This window comes from Acanthopagrus latus, chromosome 20, assembly GCF_904848185.1.
Source record: "Acanthopagrus latus isolate v.2019 chromosome 20, fAcaLat1.1, whole genome shotgun sequence".
Taxonomy (NCBI): Eukaryota; Metazoa; Chordata; class Actinopteri; order Spariformes; family Sparidae; genus Acanthopagrus; species Acanthopagrus latus.
In genome coordinates this window covers 15,087,134-15,112,465 of record NC_051058.1, presented here as the reverse complement: position 1 = coordinate 15,112,465, position 25,332 = coordinate 15,087,134, and the positions used below count along the sequence as shown (strand labels likewise).

The 25,332-nt window shown below is 39.8% G+C and overlaps 1 protein-coding gene across 9 annotated transcripts in view; it reads left to right on the top strand.

Moving 5' to 3' along the window:
- The window catches only part of LOC119009716 (calcium-activated potassium channel subunit alpha-1-like), a 92,898-nt gene that overhangs the window by 33,557 nt on the left and 34,009 nt on the right, over positions 1-25,332 (top strand). For 8 of the 9 annotated variants that reach the window (XM_037081242.1, XM_037081243.1, XM_037081234.1 and 5 more), the window contains exons 3-9: positions 7,028-7,089; positions 13,687-13,780; positions 13,870-13,981; positions 19,317-19,392; positions 20,544-20,619; positions 20,729-20,899; positions 22,488-22,579. In XM_037081242.1, the coding sequence (XP_036937137.1) occupies positions 7,028-7,089; positions 13,687-13,780; positions 13,870-13,981; positions 19,317-19,392; positions 20,544-20,619; positions 20,729-20,899; positions 22,488-22,579 (683 nt within the window). Of the gene's footprint in view, positions 1-7,027; positions 7,090-13,686; positions 13,781-13,869; positions 13,982-19,316; positions 19,393-20,543; positions 20,620-20,728; positions 20,900-22,487; positions 22,580-22,664; positions 22,757-25,332 lie in introns of all 9 variants that reach the window. The other variant, XM_037081240.1, reaches the window with a different exon arrangement.

Here is a 25,332-nt window from a genome sequence, read left to right as displayed (position 1 = left end):
CATCATCCATCCTCGTGCTTTAGCAAACCAATATTCCCAAGCTGTCAAGACAGAAACAATAGCAACAACAGCTTGAGACTGTAGAGCCGAAGTTGCATCACATGTCACACAGGTCCCGTCTCATGTCCTGCGGAGGAGTTTGACAGTAATGACACCGCAAATGGTAATGGTAATTCAGTGTCAGTGGTTGTCAGGGCTGCAGTCGATCAGGTCTGTGGCTGTTGTTGTAAACATGCTGATAAGACGTTATCGCCCCGGGGGCGAGGGATGAACTGTGGAGGAGCACCGTAAAAGTCTGGTTAGTGAAAACAATATGATGACCAACAAGTCTCATGATTCACAATCCTGTTACACATTTACAAATGGCCCTGCAAACAACAAAATAAAGTTTGTCTAATTAAATGATTTTGTGGTGAAGTTAATGAGTGTGATCATTTGTGTAGTCAACAGCCAGTCAAATAAAATATCGAGAATAACTCCTGTGATTTATGAATTTTACCAGGCTGTATTGTAAGGCTTTCTTCCTTTGCAGCATGACCCGAAAAAAATCGATATTCATGCCTCTATTGATTAAAACTGAAACTCTGCCACTCATCTTTGAAAAAAAAACAAACAAACAAACACTTGAAGCTAAGAGATTGAAATCTAAAGAAGGAAAATGGATGTCCATTTGTGTTGCCATTCATATTGCTGCACATAATTGTGCTATTCAGCTCATGGATGACACCATGTTTTTTTCCGCCTCCATTGTGCACTTCTGTATCTTTGCCATTGTGTCCATGGTGCCTTATTAGTGGCACTTGAGAGCAGACAGATGGGGCGGCTGGAGTTCATCGGGATTGTCCCGAGGTCATTTTGTCTTGGAGAGCAGCGCTGCGTTCTTGGGGTTAGTCACCCATGATGGACTTCTGCTCCTATGAACAGTTAAATGGGAGAGCAGCATGAACACTGAGGGAAACGGAGCTTTGACTTCAACGAACACAAAAAAAAACGGTCAGGTGACCGCACACATAAATCTCTGGCATCCCACCAATGACAGCTTTGATCCCACAGTGACCACAGGCTTTAAGGGAATACGGAACAAACTGACCTCTGCTTCTTATGATTCCTGTTTTTAGACTCTCTAGCAGCTCAGAATAACACAACCTCCCACTGCAGACATTTGTTAAACATGTTTCTACCTCACCTGAATCTCAATGAGCCCCTCGTCATATGAATTCTTGTAACTGCACCGCTGCTGTACTGTAATATCAACTTACAGCTCTGAACACAGAAACAACAATGTGTACTGCATTCTCACTCGACTAAAACTCTATTATTGATTGATTTCACTGATTTTGGATTTTTTTTTTTTTGCATTACAAAATGCAGTAGTTTGCATACATTTCCATAACAGGAATCAGAACAAAGGATAATGGTTTAAAATGCATGTTACATTTTATTAATATATTAGAATCATACATTTTCCGCACATTAGAAGTTTGGATATATCTTTTAGTGATCCGTAAATCTGAAAATACTGTCAACAGCCCCCAAAAAATATAAAACTAGCAAAAAATATCAACTATTGTGATGTTTTTAGCATCAAAACGTTAATGCTTCTGAACAGCTTTTTCTTCACTTTCTGTTGATAATTTCAGTGTATTTTAAAAAAAATGTTTCCTTTAAATTGCTTACATGTTGCACCTTTTATATCGAATGAACTAACAGCCATCAACATGAACCTGAGACAAATATTTTTTGTATGAGCATTCTTCTGATATTTTATGTATGAATATGCAAATAAGGCAATTACATTAAATATGCACTAATTTACGTCAATGTCAAAAACATGAATGTGAACTAAAATAAATCCCTAATGTGTATTTTGGAAATGTTCTCTCGCTCGTCTGATAGATGTGTCATGTTATGAAAGCAAAACAGTGCGTGAAAAAGTGTGAGTGTTTCCCTTTAAACGATCAATAATACAAGCTGACAGCTCCTTTAGTACGACACTGCAGTGCTAAAAGCATCCTTTGTTTCCACTCACTCTTCAAAATATGTCATTTTTCTCTTTCCCCGGCGACTACAAAAGAAAAAATTATCATTTAAATGTGAAATATCAGTGATGGTGACATCACCTCTGGCTTTGAGCTCACGTCTCACAGTAAATGTGATTTTTCTGCTCAAATGAAGTTCCTGTTGCTTTGGCAGGTTATTCACACTGGTTGATGGTGAGTCATACTCCAGGAAGAGTGGAGGAGCATGAGTGGGTTTTTTGATGTTTGGAGGTTGACTTCTGAATGCTTAAGATGTGCTGGTGCTCCCTGCAGGGCTGTAATATACCGTCCACCACTGACAGGATCATTGGTGATAATATAATCTGAGGTGTGATGGTGGACCTGTAGAATCCTCTAATTGTTCTTTTCATTTTTTGAACGAATATGAACATATAATAATGCATCAGGATGTTTTTGTTTAAAAAATCGGTTTTATCTAACTCGTTTCAGCACATTACATTTGGAAACATGCTTTTGTGTCTTTCTAATGATAGAAAACCTGCTTCATTTCCCCAGCTTGATTGTGATGATGTGTTACAGATTTGTTGCTTGGACTTGACCACTGTATGTCATAACTTACCTCGAACCCTCAAAGACTTATTTTGCGACTTTTAAGGAAATCAGTAAAGTCAGATTTATGTGTGTTTTTGAGAAATCCTTCACTGTCTGTGCTGCATTTGATCCGTCCCAATTTATGACCAAAACAACCTTGCAGCAATGAAAACAGATCCCTTTTCATAACAGTTTTGAAAGGAACATTTTTCAGCACTTTGTTTGTCTTGAATGATTTTGAGACTTTATGTGAGACTCTCTTGAGACCTTGAGACTCTCTTCATATGTCACTCAAATGACACAAGATGTTAGATGCCTTGAAACTTCACAAGGGACCTGTTTTAAGTGACATGAGACTTCAAATAAATGGTGACTAACCGCAGGACTCTGGACTGGAGTCTGACACGTCTCAAATAACATCAGAATTAACATGAATAGGTCGTGAATCCTTTCTAACATGAACTGAGATGACTGACTTGTTTCAGATAACTTGAGACTTTACTTGGACTTGATGGTACAGATTGATTTGTGACTTGAGATGTACAGTATTCTAACAGACTTGAGAATTGATCCTGACTTATTTTGAATAACCTGACTTTTTTTGGATTGACCTCAAATGACCTTTGGATTTGACTTAACACTTGTTTTAAATAACTTGAGACTTAGTTTAAGACTCACTCTGACCGACTTGGGCCATGACTCAGACTTGTTTCGACTGATATAGAACTTGATTGCCATTTTATTTCCAATAACTTCAGACTTCACTTGGACTGGTCTCAGATGACTTGAGCCTTGACTTGGTCTTTTCTCAAAAGATTCGGGTACTTATTTCAAACAACCTGAAACTGGAGTCTGAATTGATTCAAATAGTCAGGTGGTTGTAGTTTCAAAGCCTTGGCTTGGAATTGTCTCCAGTGACTTGAGACTTGACCTCGACTTGCCTCGAAAACAATTTGTGCCTTGACTTGAGACTTACTCTCAAATAGTTATTACCTGACTCAGACTTCTGTCAAATAACTTGAAATTTAATCGAACACATCTTCGATGACTTGAGACTTAAACTGGACTTGTTTCAAGTAATTTGAAAAGTAACTGTGACTTGCTGATTCAGGATTTTTTGTTTTTGTTTCTTCGCCATATCGTAGAATTGATGTCCTTCCTGGCAGTGGATGAATACTGTTCGCTTTGAGGGAACATATTTGTCATTTTCTTTCACTGCAGCGTCATTTCCCCCCTCATCTTGTAATTGGCTGTGGCATTAAGTGGAATAAATATAAATCAGGTTGTCATGGCTGCTCTTTTAAGTGTCATGCGTTGGTCGGCCCTTTCTGTGAGTCCCGTAACACCGTGCCCACCCCCCCTTGTGGGTGGAGCCATCTGCCAGCCAACGCCTGAAGACGGCTGAAGATACAGATGTGATGCATCATTATCCGATGACTGAGATAAATGATGAATGCTGGCACCGTCTGCTGTCACCTCATTGACAAACACAGTCATGACTGCTCCCCTCGCCATCGCAGCCTGTGTTTTATTTACTGCCATCCCTGAGCCTGCCTCTGTCGGCGGCATTAGCATTTCTAGGGTTGCACCAACATTGTTTCCAGTTTCTAAACTGGGACGGTCAGAGGCATAAAGAGATTTCCTGGCTCTCAAAGAAGAGGGGTCGATTAAAAATGCATGCAGGTGCTTTTTGTCATTAGGAGGCCATCAGTGGTTGCAGGTTGACAATACAATTTCACATCATGGAAATGAATTAGGCTGAGCTCATTCATTATGGATGCTCAGTGGCTTCTTGTTCAGGATGACCATTGTGTCATTTAAATAGATGAAAGCCAGGTAGGGGTTGAGATAACCTGGTAATGTATTTCAGGATGTAAAACATTTGTTCAGTCGTCTTTCAGTCCGCTTCTGTGCTTCTCTGGGTCGAGCCCTCGTCTGTGTAAGCTCTGGCTTTTCAAAAAGGGAAATTGGGACGCTCATTTTGTAGCAGTATCAAAGAGCTTCTTTGTGTTTTGTCTTTCAAATGTCAAATCACGATACTGCACAATGAACTTATTTTTAGTGAATTACAAATCTAGGTCTCTTCAAAAACAAAATGTCAGAAAATGTGTTTTGCAACAGCTGAATTGCAAAGTGTGAAACATATAAACTTATCAGCTGTGTTGTGGTTGAGCTTCTTTTATAGACTCTGTAAGAAGCAGGAACTATTACGTAGTGTACGTTCAATGTCATTTAGTGCAATGTTTTTTCTGTCATGTTGAGTCAATACATTAAATAAGTGGATTTAATTTAATTTAAAAGTTGTGTTTTTCACCGAAAAACTGGTTGGTAGCTGGTTGGTTTGTAACCAGCGTTACACAAAAACTACTGAATGGACTTCAACGAAACTTGGATGGAGGATGTGTCTCAGCCCAGAATAGACCCCTTTAACTTTTAAGAAAAGGCATTTTTCAACATTTTTGTTGCATGGGTCTTGATGGAAAATGCTTACAGGTCTCACAGAGTACTATTACTTGTGTAGCCATTTGAGGCTCCAGAGCAAGCTGCAGGTAATCTGATAACTTGCCTCCAGTGATGTCACTCAATGGCAAAGCTGCATTGTGGGTAATGCATGCGCCAGGTTTTGAAAAGGAAGAAGAATGCATTAAATAAAAAAGTGTTGTCTCTTGTTTTGACGTGCTGATCTTAATAATTTGTTTTTAAACTGCTCATAGTGAGTCGCTGCTTTTCAAATCCTACATTACCCACAATGCAGGTAATAGGAGGCAATGTATCAGATTACATGCAGCTTCTGCTGGAGCTACAAGAAGGTTTTATACTACTTTTTTTTCACATATGTAGTAGTTCTCCACAAGATCTGTAAGAACACTTTAATGTGTAAAACTGTTGGAGTTGCCCTTTAAATATGTTCTGGTTGCTACTGGATGAGGCGTGATTGAATTAAAGGGGACTGTTGGACAATAATTGCATTTTAAATTGGTTATTCACTCTCCTGTAATAAATCAAACATCTAGTTACTTTATTTATACACGTATGTGACTCATTTACCTTATGCAACAGAGCTAGATGGATATTTTACATGCAATTAAAACACTTAAGTTGCTGTTTTAAGCCTGATTTTTGAGTTAGGTAACAGATTTTTTTTCTCTGCCCTCCATTTCCTCCTCTGGTTAGACAAACACAACGTGACAGCAGTCACTTCTGAATGTTACTGTGTGATTCTCTGTGACAGCAGTGTTGGGTCGGTTTGAGAACACAGGGGTTTTTTTCTCCCTACAGGTAACACTGATCGAAATGACAGTGGCCACCCTTTGACCTCTAAATATCTCAATCTGTGCCGTGTTTATTTCCCATTTTAATTTGTAGTTACAGTTAACCCCGACTTCTTGCGGTATTCCCGACAGTTATTAAGTTTCACCTAAGCTCTGTCAGTGTCAGAGCTGTCACCTGACTTTGTTGGCTAACACCCCTGGATCTCATGTTTATCACCCTGCAACCTGCCTCCCTGTCTGCCTTCAATGACTATCTTCCTACTCCAGGCCTTGGTTTATACAGCAGGGTCTCCCCCTGTGGAAAGTCAGATTGACAGAAAAAAAGCAGTGCCCCGTTTTTCTTTTTAAAAAAAGTATAATTATCTTGTTGCTCTGCTGCGGCGGCCAAAGCTTCAGGGCTCTGCTGCTGCATCCTTCCTTGTTTTCCTCCGTCTGTGAAAGCTGAAGCCACGTTCTGTCACCTCGCCCACTCTTCCGCTGCCAATTTACATGATGAGCCGAGCTCTGGCGTATTTATTTACACTGTCATATGTACAGTAGCTGATGAGTGTGTGTGTGTGACACTGCTGTTCCAAACTGTGACTCTTTCTTTCTGCTTTATATAACACAATTATAACAGGCTGTAAGAGACGTATCAAGGTCTGTCAGTGCTCACTGATAGGCACGATTAATTTCATTTGTTGATATTCATTCTTGATTCATTTCTTTTGTTCCTCTGCCTTAATGTCTTGTAAAGCACCTTGTAACTTAGTTTTCAGTCCTTCCAGGAAGTTGTCAAGTCAGCTGCGAATTCTGCAACAACCTTGAATCATTTTCCCAATCACAGTCGTGTTTTTGCGAAGTCTCCCAATCATCATAATGATGTGGTGTCGCTACAAAATAGCAAGGTCATGCAGTATTTAAAGGGATTGGAAATTACAACATCACACATTGCAAAAGTCAATTTTTGCTATTTGTTCTTGTAAATATTGGAATAAATTAGCACTTCCACTCAAATTTGTCAGACGGTTGAAACTGGTTTAATTTCCTATAAAATAGACACATCCATAGATTAAACGTCTACCGTCTGGCTCTAAACTATTTTATAAAGTCGACTGCAAATGATGTCTCAGTATCATAATGTGCAACTTTGTAAGAATGTTCCTTTTTTCTTTTTTCTTCCAGGTGGTGCTCGTATTTGCTCTCAGCATCGGAGCCCTTGTCATATACTTCATAGACTCGTCTGAGTAAGTATTTATGTGTCAAATCATCAGACTTTTACTTCGGACGCTGCCAAAATTAACCCTGATTTAACTCGTTCCACTGCAGATAGTTGATAATGAGCGTTCATTGGACCATGTCAGATCAGATGTGGCTTTGTAAATAATACTTTGACCGGAACAGGTCTGAAAATGGACGAATGAAACTCAAATTGTTTTTAATGAATAATATGTCAGGTCAAATACTGAACCAGCATTTGCCCCATACAATATATTGTGTCCAAATACATGTAATATTGCATACACATTCAATAAAAGTATAAGCACCGACGCTTCCCCTGGTTTTCAAAGAGCCAGTTGGGTTTGCTAGCTGCATGGCTAAGTTAGCTAACAGCAGCTACACTGAGCAGCAGTTAGCGTTTGCTCTAGTGATATGCTGCCCTCTATTTGTTTGGAGTGTGAATTCAACAGGTGGTCAAATCTTAGATTTTGCCATTGTCCTGGGCAATACTTACTCAGTATTTGTTGCATGGTAAAATATGTCCATGTCTAATGTACATCATGTGTTTATCTCACCACTGTACATCGAAATATGACATTAATTTATCAATTGTTTATGAAGTTTATTGCATTAAGCTTTGTTTTGTTGTGTTTCTTCTTAAATCTATTGGATGAAAGGGGATGCACATTTACACATTTAAGTCGCCTTGCATATGACTGGAGGTGTTGGGTCTCTATTCTCTGAGTCCGTTAGCTCAGAGCTAACCACTGGCAGGCTCAGGCAGATAAAGTTCCCTCGATGATGCCCTTCTAGTGGACAAAATGCCCTTTAAGTTGCCCTTCTTGTGCTCTTTTCTTTGAAATGTTTCACCTCCACCCCTCACAACATCCTGAGTCCTCCAGTAAAGCTAACAGCTGATTTATCAAATTGACATTTTATCAGTTTCATCTCAGAGAAAAACAGAAACTTACCAGTCACGTTGTCTATATAATGGTCTCATTGTGGTCAAAGTTAATCACATCCTGCTGGTAAAATGATGCTTCCGTTTTATGGATTATCAGAAAATTGCATATATTTCAGACATGTATGATTTAGATTAGCTTAAGAGACCTCAGCCATTATCCATTCCCTATACCCTCATAAATCCCCATATACTGTCATACTAGCTTTAATAACATTGAGTGCTTTGTGCTGCGTCGACAGTATTCGAGAACGCTGCCTGTATTTCATCCAATCCCCTTCAAGGTAAACTGCTCTGAGCTTACGGGCGATCTCTGCTGACAAACAGCCAGTGCTGCTTGCTTAATCTCCGTAATGAAAAGGATCAGACCCTCAGACGGGGCAGGAAAGACCAAAGTTCCTGCTCTAAAACAATCCCCATTGCTCATCAACCTCGAGGAAGCGGAAGACCCTTTTAGCTCGGCTCGTGACAGTATACTGTTACTGCGGCGCGGCGGTGTTTGCACAGGACGTGCCATTAAGGAGCAGAGCAAAATACAGCAGGGTAAAAAGCTTTTATCGAGCGCGCAGGGACTCTCCACTGGGAGCAGCGTTAAGGCAGAGAGGAGAAAATGGGCCGTAAAACTCGCGTAATCTGGCTCATGCCTCCTGAAGCTTTTATATTCAGGTTATTTGTAATTTCATAAGACTGCATACAGCTGTGGGCTTGTGGTTTTCAGGCATGATCTCATTTCATTAACTGGACAAGCTCAGGTAGAGTTACATCCCTCACCGATGCCATCTGTGGCCTCCCGTTTCCCAGAACCAATGCTTGTATACCTTTCCACCTGATGAAGGATGACCTACGACCTCCGTCTTTAACCTTTTTCGCACACAAGAAAGCAGCATTGTTAAGTGGACAATGAGAACGATGCCACAGCACCTGTTCGATGACTTATATTCATATTCATCCCACTCGGCTCTTTGTCCTAGTTTTTATTCAGTCTTGTCCAGGTCTCTCTATTATTCACACAGTATTTTTCACTACCTGTCAACCCAACAAGCCCAGTACTTAAAGCCAAAGAGCAGCCAGTTAGCTGCTCTCTTGCTTGCTCCTAAGTGGCAGCGGACTGTAATAGATACAGCCCTTCCTGTAATTAGTCCTGCGAGGGCTGGGGAGGCTGTTGTATGACGGACAGGCCGACCTGGCTGGAAGCGACACAGAGAGACGTCAACACTGAAGACCCACTTAAATTTGTACAGAAGAGCTCAAGCTATGAGCTGCGAGTTATGTTACAAAGGGCGTTTCTCTTCATTAAGCTCAAGTCTTGTCTCAGTTTGCACCCTAAGTGTCCATGTGGTCATTTGTTAATAACAAACTTTGAAAGTTCCCTGCAGTTTCTTTGATTCATTAATGTAAAAGTACAGCTGAGTGTCAAACCTCAATGGTGAAAAGTGTATTATTATTCAACTGTAATACAGCACGTTTTTAACACATCTTGTTAAAAAAATATTAATAACTTAATTTAAACTTGCATAAACTGATTATTTTGGGCCAGTTGGGAGCAGCGAAAACAGCTGTAATCACAAAAATAACATGCTAGCAAACACTTTAGCATTCATTTGAGGCTGTGTTTCCATTAGGAGGCTAACTCACATTTAGCTCTGTCGTAGGCTAAAACAGAACTAAGCTAAAAGTTTTACTTCACCTCCAACAACTCCTAAGAAGAATATCTCTCTTTTAGCTGCTAAATGCTAGTGTCTCTCCAGTTTCAGGCTGGGGAACACCAGATCTATGGCTAAAACTTGTAGCTTAATTTAAACTGGCTTTAGCAAAAACACATTTTCGACCAGTTTGGACCAGGTAGTTAGCTGTAAACACATGGTTATGATGGCTAACAAGGTAGCAAAAAGTTGCAGTTGCAGTCCATTAGTAACTAAGTTTAGCACCATGTACCTATAGCTAAAAGTTTTAGCCTTAGCTCCACCGACTCCTGGGAAAAACAGCGCTCTTTCAGCTGGTAATGTAAGTAGCTAACTTGTTCGTTCACATTTTCACCTTAGCTCTGCTTTATATTTTTGCTTCTACATTTTAATAACTCACCTCCTTGCTGGAAAAAACAGCATATGTTGTGTTTTGCTGCTGGTTTGTTGTGTTTTGCTGCTGGCTTGAACTAAAGTTTTGACATTAGCTGTCCTGTTAGCTCTGTTTTATAGCCTAGCTTAAGGTCTGTTTTAGGCTTAAATAAGGCTAAGCAAAAACTTTAAGCTTTGTCTCCTGAGAAAAATATTGCTTTCTTCCCTCACTAGCTACTAAGTGGGTCTTCAAGTTGCTGGTGGGCATTTAGCTTTAGAGGCATCAGACGCTGGTTTGTTTAGCAGAAAAGAAATGTTCGTTGCACTTGGAAACTGTCTGAAAAGAGTTTGCATGCTATAAACCAAAGAAATGTGCTGAAAGAGGCCAGAGAGGTCTGTAGAACTTCTAATTTGGGTGCTGATTATTTCTGGGTTTTGTTGCTGCAACTGGGGCATCGAGTCTAGCAGCACTTCATTACATTAATTGGTAATGTAAACAAAGTTCATTACAGAAGCATTAAACTTGTAGACTTAGATAATAGTTTCACCTATGTTCAGCAAAGTAAGGTATCAACACCAAAACTTAAAGATGTTCAAACATCATCTTGTTAAAGTGGTCTCTCTGTGACCTGACACCTTCAGCAGACTCAGATCATCTCGACCTCCAAGGTTTGAAATCACGTTAAGCTCTTCGGTTTGATCTGAGTCCGAACTGCACAACGCTGAGAGAGACCGTGAGCAGGGGAGGGTTTGTGATCCATAACAGGCTTAGCCCTCCTTTCAAACCAGGCCTACTGGAACTCAATTATTTAGCACTGCAGGTCTGCCTCCACTGTATGGTCTGTCACCCCGCCACGACAGGGATTTGCTGGGATGACGTGTCATTACGAGCGAATGCGGGCAGAGCTATCCGCCGCTTTCGGACTATTCTTAGAGGTGCCTCGGAGAAGACTGTTTTCTTTTTACACCATTGTTACTTTTGAGATATCATCTAGATGCGAGAAAGTTCAGTGCAGCAGTTAAATGAAACGCAGTGGAAAAGGGGGAGGAAATCAGCCGGAGTGCAATCAAAACATCAACCAGTGCTCATTACATTATCAGTTAATCTGCAAAAGACACAAAATGAAGTGTCTTACTATTGTGGTTTTTAAGGAGTGTGACTCATTTTCCAAAACTTATCACGACTGTTTTTCGTTTTGTTTTGTGAAGTGGTTTTCTGAAAGATGTGCCTTTCAGATATTCGCTCTTTTGTTCCACGGACAGGGTGTTCTTTCAGGAGGCAAAACGTTATTAAAACAATCTTTTCCTGAGGTGATGATGGTAAAAATATTCAGAATGCTGGTGACAGGGTCGAGTAGAACTTCAGCCATTTTCCAACCAATTAAATCTGGTGCAGCCGAGCCGAAACAACACGCTGTCTGCTGGTCACTGACGAGGATAGCTGGAGTCTTCTTCATCACATCACTGACCTCCTGATCCCCAACTAGAAGATCGGCCGAGTGTCATCCGCTGTGCATCAGATCGGTTCAAAATAATCCCCAAGAGTATTTTTTTTTTTAATGTCACCCCCTGAACTCCATGAGGACAGTGTTTTTTTTTTTCTTTTTTATCAGATGGAGTTCATTCGATTTTTTTTTTTTTTTTTTTTTTTTTAGAATTTTACATAACCAAAGCAATTTGCTTTAATCCGAGTGGTATTAAAACAGCACAGGGGAGATTGTTGCTGCTGAGCGACGAGGTGTGCATTAGCGAAGCTTGTGAATGTGAGTGTACATTAGGGATCTAACAAAACGGCACGAAAACAAACTGACTGAATGTGTGAGAGGGACACAGGGGATAATAGTCAGCATGGGTCATTAACCTGTACGTAACCAACCTTTTCATCTGGTTCCCCCTTAAAGGTCCAGTGTGTGAGATCTAGAGGAATCTGTTGGCAGAAAGGAAAATAATATTCAGAATTGTGTCATTATGTGTATAATCACCTGTGCCCTCAGAATGACACTCTTATGTCTACAGATGAGTGTCCACCATGATGCACTGCCATGTTTCTACGGTGTCCCAGAATGGTCAAAACAAACACTGGCTCCAGAGAGTGAGGGAGGGACTGTCACGTTTTTTGCATTTTAGCAGCCGTTGTAGGGAACAGTGAGATGAGGGATGTTCAGTTGTAGCCACAAGATGCCACTAAATCCGACACACTGGACCTTTAGAATGAAGTGATATGTATTTGCAGCCCCTCATCCAAAGTTGCATACGGCCAAATATTTATTCTTTAAATCATTTGTAGATCCAGTAATTTGAAAAATCGAAGACTACAGAAAAGTCACGATGTATGTCTGAAGAAAAAATTAAAAATCTAATGAAAGGTTAAATATCTTTTCTGTAAAGACATGTATACTGTATATATGTTTTGCATTCCTATCATATTAGTTATCTTTGTGACTCATTGGAGAGAATCCCGATACCAGGTTAGGAAACGCCGCTTTGGAGATACAACCAGTAGTTGTATGATTATTTTCAAGCAATTAACCTAAAGAGAAGTACGGAAGCCCGGAGATGCAAGTGAGAAAAGTAATTTGTGAAAACAAACGTCAAAGAAAAAAGGTTTTGACAGATAATGATGATGATAAACAGAAAACAAGTTCCCAGCTAAGAAGATGTTTTAAATAGTTTGCTTTGTCCAAAAATCCAAAGATATAAACTCAAAACTTGGAAAAACAGTAAATCCAGACATCTGTGCAGCTGGAAGCAGCAGATGTTTTGCTGATTAATCAAGTCTCACAGTTGTCGTATATACATTTTCTGCCAGGCTACTAATTGATTTACCAGCTAATTGCTTCAGCTAACACCATTCAGCACTTCAGTCATTAAAATCTATTCGATTTTTATTCATTTTACTCGACTATTCATAAATGACATATCAATCAAACCTATACTCCTCATTACAGCGATTAAAGTTAATTAACTGTTTACCCTTGAATGTCCAGTAATCCTGTGTTTTCATTACCCAACCCTACTAACCTATTACAGTCACATTTACTTGGTTATTTATTTCTCTTTATTTGAATTCTTTGTGCCAGATACAAGCATTTTGAGGGTGAGACTTCACTGCATTGCTAGCGTTTGCTATGGCTGCCTGACTTCATTAAAAAAAGAGGACATGACCCCCTGCATGCATTTTAACCCTTAAACTACTGCCTTGGCTCTGCATTTCCACCACGTTTGACTCGATATCCACCCTGAAATGTAGGAAATGCAGGCCCGAGAGGAAAAAAAACAAAGGCATCATTGTTCACTATGTCACAATGCATCAGATGGATTGTTCTGCAGTTATTTAAGGGTTAACCAGGTATCTCGACAAGTTCTTTTGCTTGTGTGACGGATTAATGCATGTCCTTTTCTCAACAGAGAAACCATTGGAACATACCAACTCTTGCACTTTTTACAGCACTTAAGTTCCTCTTTCTTTCTTGGAAAAGTAAAAAAAAAAAAATGCATTTTCAGGAAAATAAGTTTGATCGTTGATATTTTTTTTCATGACAAACTTTTCCACATTTGTCTTTCGATATTTGTAAGAGGTTTAAATATGTTGTTTCTCCCTCCGACAGCCCAATCGAGTCGTGTCAGAACTTCTACAAGGACTTCACGCTGCAGATTGACATGGCGTTCAACGTCTTCTTCTTGCTGTATTTCGGCCTGCGTGTAAGTTAAATGATAAAGTTGAAACATTTGATTTATTTGAGATTCTCTTGAAATCCACGGATCTTATCTTCAACCGTTCGTTCCCACAGTTTATTGCTGCCAATGACAAGCTGTGGTTCTGGCTGGAGGTGAACTCCGTGGTGGACTTCTTCACGGTTCCCCCAGTGTTTGTGTCGGTGTATCTCAACAGGAGCTGGCTCGGTAAGGACGCTCACATCACATCACAATAGGACCAAGCTTAGGACGGTGGACATTCAGGCTAGTATTTAGAGCCTGTGGCGCCACCCAGTGGATTGTGTGGATGTTGCAACTGTCAGCAAACGCACCGGATAATCTTAGCAGGTCTCTGAAGCTGAAAGATGGGAACTTGTTGGTGTTTTGTAGTCGTTGCCATGGGCACACTGGCAATTTTAGCCGTATAGGTTTGATATTTTTGTCATCAAGTGAACCTCTGGACGTTGCATGGCATGCATGCGAGGTTTGAATGTCCCTCACTATTAAAAGTGTATCAAATTAAAGACTATAGCACAGCATGGTGACTCAGAAGCTCTACTATCTGGACTTACGGCTGCTGGCATGAAGACAGTATCAAACATTGTACGGCTATCATCTGGTGTGCCTTTTAAACTTGATTTGAATGGAAATGTCATTTTTCCCATCACATCTTCAGCCGTGTGTGTTGGGGTCAGTGGGCATTTCACTGCAGGGGTCGTTCACCTGCCCTTCACTCTCCTGCTCACCTGCACTAACGCTCAAACCAAAACATGCTGTGATTGAAAAGTTCATGAATGGATAAAAAAAAGAAAGGTAATAAGCTTTGCTGGCGGGGGGCTCGAGCGCCTGAATAGGAAGTCAATCTGCTAAATGTGTGAAGCTCATCACTCGGAGAGGTCTGTCAGGAATTAGAGGATCAAGGGGATCATTTTTTTCTTGCTGCATGACAGGTTTTTATAGCTGCTTTTTCTTCTGCAGTCAGCTGAGGAGCTAACCTGCCGCGCGGCCGATGTCAGCGCCTCTCTCAGCACTGAACAGCCTCCACTTTAGAGTCAGTGTGACAGCTTGATGGGTACAGTTGCATAATGTGGCTGTGTGTTTCCTCCATGGGCTTAATGCTCTGTGACTTGTGGTGTGAAAACAATACAAGTAGAGTGAGCTGGTGTTGGCTGCTGGGGCCATCTAGTGGACATGTGAGGGGATGGCTGACTTTTTAATTTTTTATTTTCCAGTATTAGATTGTACTGTAGTTGATTTGGATAGCAGTTTACAGTGTTTATATTGTTGTTAGTTGCATTAAACTGATGGTTATTGGTTTGTTAGAAACAAGGCATGTTGTTGCTGCTGTAGTGAGGAGTCAGTGGGAATAATTCTGAGATGCTAAAAGTCTGATCTAAATAGCCTTCTACTACTTTTCATTTGTGAAAGAAAAAAAAAATTGGCAGGTGATGCACAACAAGTACACTTTAAGTCCTACGGGGACATGAGGGGACATGTGGGGACATGTGGGGACATGGTGTTGTGGTGCACTTCCATTTGAGCCTCCTGTGGCTCAAATGAGTATTACAAAAACACTTTTTAAAATGACCCTGACATAACAAATCACACCTGTCTTTTTTTCCTGGCTGTTTTTTAATTTTATAAACTCAGATTATCAGATTATTATGAAAAAATTATATAACATTTTTTTTCATCTGTTACAAAAATAGTTTACATCAGACTTAGAAAAATGGCAAATGTTCTGCCCTTGGGGCCTCCGTATGGCACTGCGCTGCTGTATTGTTTTTTTTGCTGTTGTTGTTTTATTTTCTTCCCTGCTTCACTTTTCTGCACAGGTGTTGTGCTGTTGTTAGAAAGCATTCTGCCAAAAAACAGAAAAACAAGGCACTAAATAATCCCTCAGACTCTGAGACTCCGTGTGGTCTGCATGGTTAGAAAGATATCTGGTGGAAATCACATAATTAACAAAACTAAAGACTACTAAAACTTGCTTTGTCATGTGTCGCTGTTATGATGACAATGACGGTCATCAGATGATTTCAACCAATCAAATGAGACTAGATTCTGTTTGCTGAAGTTGTCACAGATACGATGGAGGATTATTGATGGTAGATTATTCAAAACAAGATATGCTAGATATTCCCATGATGAGTAATATTGTCTCTATAAAGTTAAATAGTGTTTTGGCAGCATTTTTGTGAATCAAAGCGTAAACAAACGCACCGACATGTCCCTGCGGTTTGAAATGTGGAGCTGATTCCAGTGGGAAATGTCATAATCTCCCTCAATATGGTCATGTACGGATTAGCAAGTGATTTACTGTTTAGTTAAACTGAGGTCAAACAGGTGGCGAGGTCACAACCAGCTCAGCGGGCGTTTCGCTTGCAGCTGTCGAAAACTCCCTCGATCAAAACTCCATATTTCATCCGGCTCGCGGCCAAACCATCGCTCTCGCCAGTGCTCATGTCTGAACATTTTGACACAAATACACGCACGGTGGGCGCTAATATGCTCTCACACAAGCGCTCTCGTTGATGCGTGTGGGCGCGATGGTGACACATTTTTGATCGTCGTGTCAACAAATCCAGAAACAACATACAGCGGCTGGAAGACGCCTGAAGTTCTGTCCTGCTGCAGGTGTGAAGCGAGCAGCATGTTTATCTCTGACATGATAAAAGAATCCAGTTCATCTCCTTCAAATATCTGAACAGCCACATGTTTCAGATTTTTCATTAAATGCAGAGCGGTTCCTAACTTGAGGGTCAAACTGTTTTTAGATAAATATGCTTCAGAAAGATTACTGTATAAGGAAAGAAGGAAAAAGGAAAAATGCAAAGGCTTTTATCAAAGAGGTCTGTGAAATCGGGATGTAAAATGTGAGGTAGAGCTCTGAGTCATTAGAGTTTAGTCTGAAAATGGAATAAGGGAATTCACTTTAAGAGTAATTTTTTAAAATGTTTGATTTAATCTTTGAATAATAAGTAGTGTCCTGAAGTGCAGATTAGAGATACAAAAGATAAATGTAATTTAGCGTAGAGGAAACAACAATTTTCTTTCTGTTAATTGTTGTGTGGCCCCTCGCCAACATTTTGTTGGCGCCCTCTGTTGGCGTCGTGACCCCCGACCACTCTGGGAAACCAGTCCTGTAGATCTGTGCCAGCAAACTGGAAGCATTTCAACTGCAATAAGTTCAAATTTCCACAACCTCCAGATAAATTTGCAGTTGATCTGGAGGAAAATATAGAAAGTTACAGGATTTGGTATAGAAAGTGCTAAAACCACAAAATGATGCAATTATTTCTAATCTTTGCTTCATTTTTCATTGGAAATACTGCAAATTAATCTAAGATAAGTCAGAAAAACAATCAACTCTCCACTCCGGGACATTTGACAGCTTCTCTGGCAGCACAAGTGACACGTTTCAAGTTTCATTTCATGTTCAGATTAAACAGACTCAGGTCAGCTGCTGCACTTTCTCTCTTTGCGGCATCACCCCTTCCTGCTGCGCACTTAGTTCTCGACCACAATAGCAGTTATGACATCAACTGTGATTAATTTAAGGATTATTGCGGAATCACTAAATCCATAGAGAAACACAATTATTGCCAGAGCTTGTCGTGGTCCCGTACGCAAGCTTGGCTGGCTGTTGTTCACATGACTTGTTTCTGCTCTGCCGTAAGACAAAAGATACACGCTGTTCCCGTCCAAGATTAGGGGATGAAATTCGGTTTGTCGAGAGCGGGGTTATAGAGACGAGATGTAGGTTACAGAGTGAAGCCAGCTGATGGACAGACTCTGCTGCCCGGCCTCTTCCTTTCCCTGGATGAATCCTAAAGGAGCTTACACTCTAATATCCTGATGGGAAAAGGGTTTGCTTTAAGCTCACCGAACACGCCTCGTCACAGCGAGAATACTCTGAAAGTCTGTGATAAATCTGATAAAAAAAAAAAATCTTCTTTCCATTTGACGCCAAACCTGTCGGTCGCTGCCATCACGAAGGCAGCCGATTCCTTTTCTTTTTCTCTCGTTCTGGAGGAGGCGGATATTTTTTCCACCTGATAGGGAAGCAGAGTAGCGAAGACGTGGACGTGAAGCAGACTTTTAGAATTTTTTTTTTTTAATGGGGGAAGACCAAAAGTAACTTTTCAGACATGATTCCCACTAAGATGTTAGCGTACAGGGGGCCCGACGGGGGCACGCACCACGAGACGATTCCTAACACGAGGAGGCGCAAGAAATCGACCGGGGAGCTCTTCCAGAAGGGTTACAGGGTCAGGATGGGCCACGGCCAGGTCGCCGACAAAGAGGACCAGGACAGCATCTGGTACAGCTTCGGTGCATGCTTCCATGTAATCTCCTACTGGGGTAAGACCTGCGGGGACGTGGGAAACGAGGGGGGAAATCTCTCCGCTAAAGCTGACCGCTGGCGTGTCCAGAAGTCTTTCGGTCTCTCTCTGTGTGTCAGCTGGAGCAGGTTCAGGTTCAGGATTTGCTCCATATTATGCTCCCCATCTGGCAAACGCTGACTTGAAATGAAAAAAACAAAACAAAAACGAGCTTTGGCCCAGCACACACACACCACACTGTGCACGTCAGTTTATGAAAAATGATTCATTTATATATATATATTTCCTGCTGAGTGAATGCCCTGCAACGTCTTTGATTTGTGTCATTTGGCGTTCAAACAGAATCTGTCCCGGCGGCGCAGTTTGTCTGCTCCTTTAGCGCACACGGAGATGGATTTTACTTGATTGCTCGCTGTTGGCTGAGGTGGCTTTGAATTGCTTATGCATCAACACTGCAGTGGATTTTTTTTTTTTTTATATCAGACATTTGGCTTTTTTTTTTTTTTTAACTCAGGTGGGAGGTTCCTTTTACGCAATGCACCTAAACAATCAAGATTAACAATAAAATAGACCTTACATAGCTTTACCAGATGTGTTTTTGTGATTTATATGTTGATTTTCTGACGTTTTATTGGATTAAACGGCAGTGATGAGGTTGTGATGCTGTGTTAAGTGATAACCATAGAGTGAGTCAGTAGCTGGTGTTACCACTGTTGGCGTTCTGCCGCCCTCGACCTCTTTGCAACACGCACATTCTGTTTTTTTTTCCCTCGCCATAAATACCCTGTAATTTAGGATTTGACGTCACGTCTGTTTTCTGAATCTATCCACCTGTCTCTAATCCAGGTTTTTCATCTCGTCCGCGATCAGAGTGAAACTTGTGTCAGGTAGACGCCGGTGCTTTGTTGTCCTCCTGAGAGAAAAGGGACACATCTGGGATGCTGAGCTCGGTTTTTTTTTTTCCCCCACCCCCCAAATATTGTTTCTTTTAAGATGCACTTAAGGGTCGATATCGCTTGATCTGTTGGAGGTTATTTGTTTGTTTTTTTTTGGTCAAAATGAATCCAATGAAGTTTATAAACATGGAAGAAAGTATGAAAGGTACGGAAGTCTTGTCGATTGCTCTGCTGATGTTGTTTTCAGCTGTTTTTAATCATGTTTAACTGATTTCTTTGTGGTCTTTTTCTTTCTCGCAGGCTTGAGGTTTTTAAGGGCCTTAAGGTTGATACAGTTCTCAGAAATTTTACAGTTTTTGAATATACTAAAGACAAGGTAAGTGTGTTTATACTCTCTCACTTTTCTGTCAATGTAGCAGTGCTTGTCAAATTGCATGCAAATTGACTTAGCCACAAGCATGAATGTGGTTTTATTTTGAAAGTTATGTTTTGGCCTGAAGAAAAAAACAGCATGAGCGACTGCTTCCATATGATTCTGTGAACATTATCATTAAGTTTACTCCTGTCCACGCTGTACTTCGTGTGCTGGAGTCGTGAATGAAACAGCGTGCTGTTCTCGCAGCTTAGAATGAAAGCTTTCTGCACAGATGTCAGGAAGAGCTTATAGAGCGACAAAACACTGCAATAATCTCCTCGCTCGCTCGCTCTTTCATTCATTGAGATGAAGGTGAAGACAGAAACACAATGTAGGAGAGAGCAGAAGTCACGCAAGGACGTGTTCCACATTAAATGTGGATATTATTTCAAGAATGATGATGATTTAGACTTTATTGTCCCACAGATATAAACGCAGCTGCTCACAGATAAAGACAAAACAAAGACTCTACAAATATATTTCACATGTGTAAATCCAATATACATGAGACCTTTGCTTACAGAATGCATTTATATGAATTTATTATGATACATATTCTTTGATTTCATCAGACAAAATTAGTATTTTTTGTGGAAATTGAGTAGAAATATGAATAGAATTGGTAAATTTGTGCCATATGTCACTAAATCTTTTTATGGCTTACCAGTTAATACATTGTGCATTCATATATATTGATGAAAAATTACTTAAATTAAATAAACTGCAGCAGCTTTAAGGACTTTTATGACTCAAGCTCAGATTGAAAGGATCAGGTTTTATCATTTTTTAACAGTTTCAATGCGATGCTCTTGCTCACATTATGACTGAACACAGTATAAAACAAAAACAAAAATAATCTTAAAACTTGCAGTATTTTTAATTTTTAGACCTTATTCATTCTATTTAATGTCAGAAAAAATGTGAACAATGTTTTTTTTGTCATAGAGTAGCAAAGAAAGGCAATATTTACATTTAAGTTGCTGAAATTCTGACAGTTATCGACATCTAATTGATTAATTGATCAATCGTTGCATCTCTGCTGTACTCTGCTGTGATAACACTCCTAAAACAAACACTTGATAATTCATAATATGTGCTCTCTTTGTTAACAGCAACTCGATAAAGCTGGTGAACCTGTGTTCAATCTTCATAAGCACATGGCTGACAGCAGCGGGCTTCATCCATTTGGTAAGTGAACGAGAGCCATTAAAAATTATTAAGTACATTGATTTTTTTATCGCGTTGTCAAAGAAGATAAGAGGACTGTTGTTGTTCAATTCTTGACTTTCTGTACCAGGTGGAAAACTCAGGGGATCCTTGGGAAAACTTCCAAAATTCCCAGGCACTTTCCTACTGGGAATGTGTCTACTTACTCATGGTCACTATGTCCACTGTCGGCTACGGAGACGTGTACGCAAAAACCACTCTGGGCCGCCTGTTCATGGTCTTCTTCATCCTCGGTGGTTTGGTAAAAATCCCTCTTATTACTCATTCCTGCTTTAAATCCTCCATGTAACCAGTCATCGCAGCCCGCCAGGTGTTATAAACACACGCCGGGACGCCGTCTGCTCAGGACGCCCTTCACCCGTTCTTTAGGTGTTTCTGTGGCTCCTCACGTCACCACCAGTATGTTGCATGTCATGTATTGTACGAGTTGTTTACAGTATCGCAGCATTTATTCAGGCACAAAGCTGACGTTTTGTTTCTGTTGATTTATTAATTCCTGAATGACATGTAGAAATAATTAATACTTTTTTTTGCATTTGTTATTAACTGTAAAAGTGATGCGGTTTCAGGTGGCTCCACCCTCCTGCCCCCTCCCAGCCCCCTCCCTCTTTCCAACAAACACAATGAGACTGGAATGATTTATTAAAGCCTGGCTGGCTGGATGTAGCGACAAAATTTCAGCTGCTGCACAAATATTAAAAGGCATAATGGTGATTTAAATGCACAAGAAGAATAAGAATATGATAAATATATCCTCAGGCCTCATCGACACGTACACAGATATTTTTCTACTCATGTTTTCTCCCTCAATTCCAAAAACAAACAAAAAAAGACCTGACTACTTGACCTTCAGTTTATAGAATATCTATATATAATCCAAAACGCTAGAATGATTCCAAAACACTGTGTCAGTTATGTCAAATTTAAAAAGCATATGTAGCTTTATATGTAAATATTACATTAACCTCTCGTGTTGTTGGTTTTGACATAGGCTGGTATGCTACTGGCTGCTTCCTGCTGCTAACAGTAGGAAGCTGCCGTGGGCTAGTTAGCTTGGTTAGCTATAGGGCCTAGCATTCTTATTGTAAAGGTAACATCAGACAAATACGTAATATATTAAAGTCCCGAAGATTTCGTTGAATGTTAAAAGGCCAGTTTGTCGACAAGAAATAAGTACCACAGTGATTTAGAAAGTTTATTTTGCTCCCAAAGTAGGCTAACCGCTTCCTGCTGCTTACGGTAGCAAGCTGCCATTTGCTAGTTAGCTAAATTTGCAAAACTGTAATATAAGAAATATGAGAAATACTTGGTGACATTTTGAATGAGAGTCCTCGCCCCGACATCAAAACAAGTGGTAGAGAGTTTAGCGTAGAGTCTCAGAGTCGTGTCAGTGTCCGCCATCCATTTAGCCGCGCAATCCAAATCAATCCGACATGTGTGTTTGTTGGACGAAACATGGCACATAAGGCTTTTTCTTAATTTCTATAATTTTTTATTTTTCTATCACAGATTGACATACCGCTCATCAGCTGTCATTTTTCTCCTTTATTCTTCCAATATCCGTAAATATTGGCCTTATAATTTCCTTTTTCATTTTCATATTACAGTACTACTTGGAATGTAACTGTGATGTAACTTCATGCTACATTCGGTCATAGATGACACATTTTTTAATTCTCTTTCTTCTTTTTCCTGTTAACAAATAGATATTAATACTTTTCCACTAGTGTTCGTCTCTCAGACTTTTCTTTAGAGTCAAAATAGAGGACCTGCTCTTGGTTGCCTTTCCTTTTTTTAGACTCTTCTTCTGTCTCCTATCTTCTCCTTAGGCCATGTTTGCAAGCTACGTCCCTGAAATCATAGAGTTAATAGGAAACCGCAAGAAATATGGTGGTTCCTATAGTGCGGTTAATGGGAGAAAGTAAGTATTCAAGGAGGCTCTACTGCCTCCGCCGCAGTAGAACCTTCGCTGCATGCCCTTTTCTTTTTCTTTTTCATGCATGTAGGCCATGTTTGCTCGCTACGTGCCAGAAATTGCTGCTCTCATCCTTAATCGGAAGAAATATGGAGGGAGTTATAACTCGACCAGAGGCAGAAAGTAAGTCAAACAAATGACAAAACAGCAAACTTTATAATGGTGTGGTTTTGTGTGACTCAAGTGGCCCTCTCATAAAGAGGCGACACCCTGATTCTTGCTTAAGTAGACGTAATGAAACTTTAACATGAGATGTAATGATCTCAGTCAGCACTAAAGTCACACTGTGACTGAAGAACTTGGCCATGATTAATGTGTAGAGTTTATTGTACTGTACTGCTGCTGCTTTTATATGTGTGCAGGCTGTCATCGCTGCTCGTCACGGACGAAAATCTGCTTTTACACACTGCAAAAAAAATCTCAGTCTCAACAAGTGACTTGTGTCTGTTACTGAGTCCTACAAGATTTTTTTTTTTTTCTCAGAACAAAAAGTGAAAATAATCTGGTGGTGCAGTTGAACTTGTTTCAAATATTACCAGAAGTGTAACTGTCAGTGTGTTGAAGACAAAATCATTTCAGGAAATTATTTTTAGCCTGATTCAGTTCCTATTGGGGCATTTTGAAACTTGCCATCAGCCATGTTTTCATTTGTTTTGAGAAAAAAACACATTGAGTGCTCAAAAACAGACAGAAGCGACTTGATAAGACATTTTTGTGGTGTAGTTCATGTACATACAGTATTGTCATGCTTAGAGTCTGACACATGTAGGATTTTCTCTCTTATCTGTCTCTCTGATAAAAATTTATAATCCATCCATCCAAAAGGAAATATTGTCTCCTTGTTCCGTCAAAAGAAATAAACTATGATAAACTATTAAAGAAATAGGCTGTGTAGAGTCCTCGACCAGTTTAAAGTGTGTTTTGGTCAGTTTAGCACATGATTAGTTTAGCTTTAGCTTGATTCTCCTTTAACTCAACTGGTGACATTGCCTAACTTAAAGCTGAAACATCTGTAATCTTGCTCTTACTGAACAGCTGTGGACTAACAATGACATGATAATGACAAATACTGAAACATTTTGCAACACAGGTAGGAAAGTCATAAAGTCAGTGAATTGACTCAGTAATGCCGGTTAAAAAGCCGCATCTTGCTTAACTTTAGCTAACCTCAGCCGCCATGAGCTAGTATCCTTGTTGTACCAGAACATATGAAACAGCTGAGTGTAATTCATTGAGCAAACATCAGATTTATTATTGCTAATAAATTGAACTTAATAATTAATTTGGAAGACAAATCCTATGCTGTTTCTTCCTTTTATGGGGCGGTTATTCACAGTAGTGGTTATACATTGACCAGAACTATGTTTGTGGTTTCCTTGTAGTACAATTTTAATAAATAATGTTTGTTACAAAACTAAAAAGCACAGATATACAGTATCCTGGTTAGATATATACATTATTATTGTTATTATTTGAGGCCAAATTAACAGGTGTAATCAAACACAAATCATGGGCGTATCACAGTTTATTACACTTATTCTCATGGTGCACTGAGAGAAAATCCTACATGTTTCATGGTGTCTTACTTGTAATTACGCTGCTTATTGTCAATGTACGTTTGTGCCAATATTGTGTTTGCAAGTCAAGTGTTTTCAGTCATTCACAGTTTTGATCACCCATCTCCCTGTGCACCCACCCAAACTCAAATTTGTATACCTGACAAAATCAAATACGGACTGATAGAGAGGCCTGCCACTCACTAATTAACTCTGTGCCATATGCAGTAGAGCTAAATCAGCTTGTGTGTGTGTGTTATCTTGAAGGGTAATGAATAAATAATAATAACGTATTCATATGAGAGTGACTCATTTCTGATAAAACAATATATATATAGAATAATTAAATTTTAAGAGAGAACCTTCAAGAAAACAATAAAGCTATGAGAAAACTATAAAGTTGATAAACTCTTACCTGAGTTAATTTCAATGAAATGAACAAACTCATACATCCAGTCCTGTAACACCATCGCTTGCTTCATGCTGATTTTTGAGGGATTTTTGTTTTTCTGTTCTGGAAAAACTTGCTGCTTGTCTTCGCTTCGCTTCTGAATATTCTTGGCCTTTATCTTCAGTCTGACCTACACCCTCAGGACTAAATAAAATCTTGAGCTTACCAGGAATAGTTTGACATTTTGTGGGCTATATTCACGTTCTCGCCCAAGTCAGACAAGAAGATTGATACCATTCATGACTGTACGATAAGTCTAGAGCCATGAGGTGATTAGCTTAGCTTAGATTAGCGTATACAGTAATTCCTGATGAAAATCTAACTTTTGTTTTTACTTTCTTTGTTGTGTGTGAAATAAAAAACAAAACAAAACAAGATATGTCCTAATTAGCTAGTGTCAGAGGGTGCTGGTGAGCGTACATATTTGTCCCTGTAAAACACAAAGTTAGCCTGAAAAAGCTAAGCTAATCACCTCCTGGCTTCAGCTATGTACTTAACACACAGATATGAAAGAGGTATCAATTTTCTCACCTCACTCGTGGCAAGAAAAGAAAAGAGTGTATTTCCCAAAATGTCAAACTATCCCTTTAACATATACACTTTTGTGTCCCAAGCTTTTTCAGCTGTTTCTAAAGATAGTGAGATTCTGCTGGATGCCTCCAACAAACAAAATACGGCTCCTTGTAGCATGC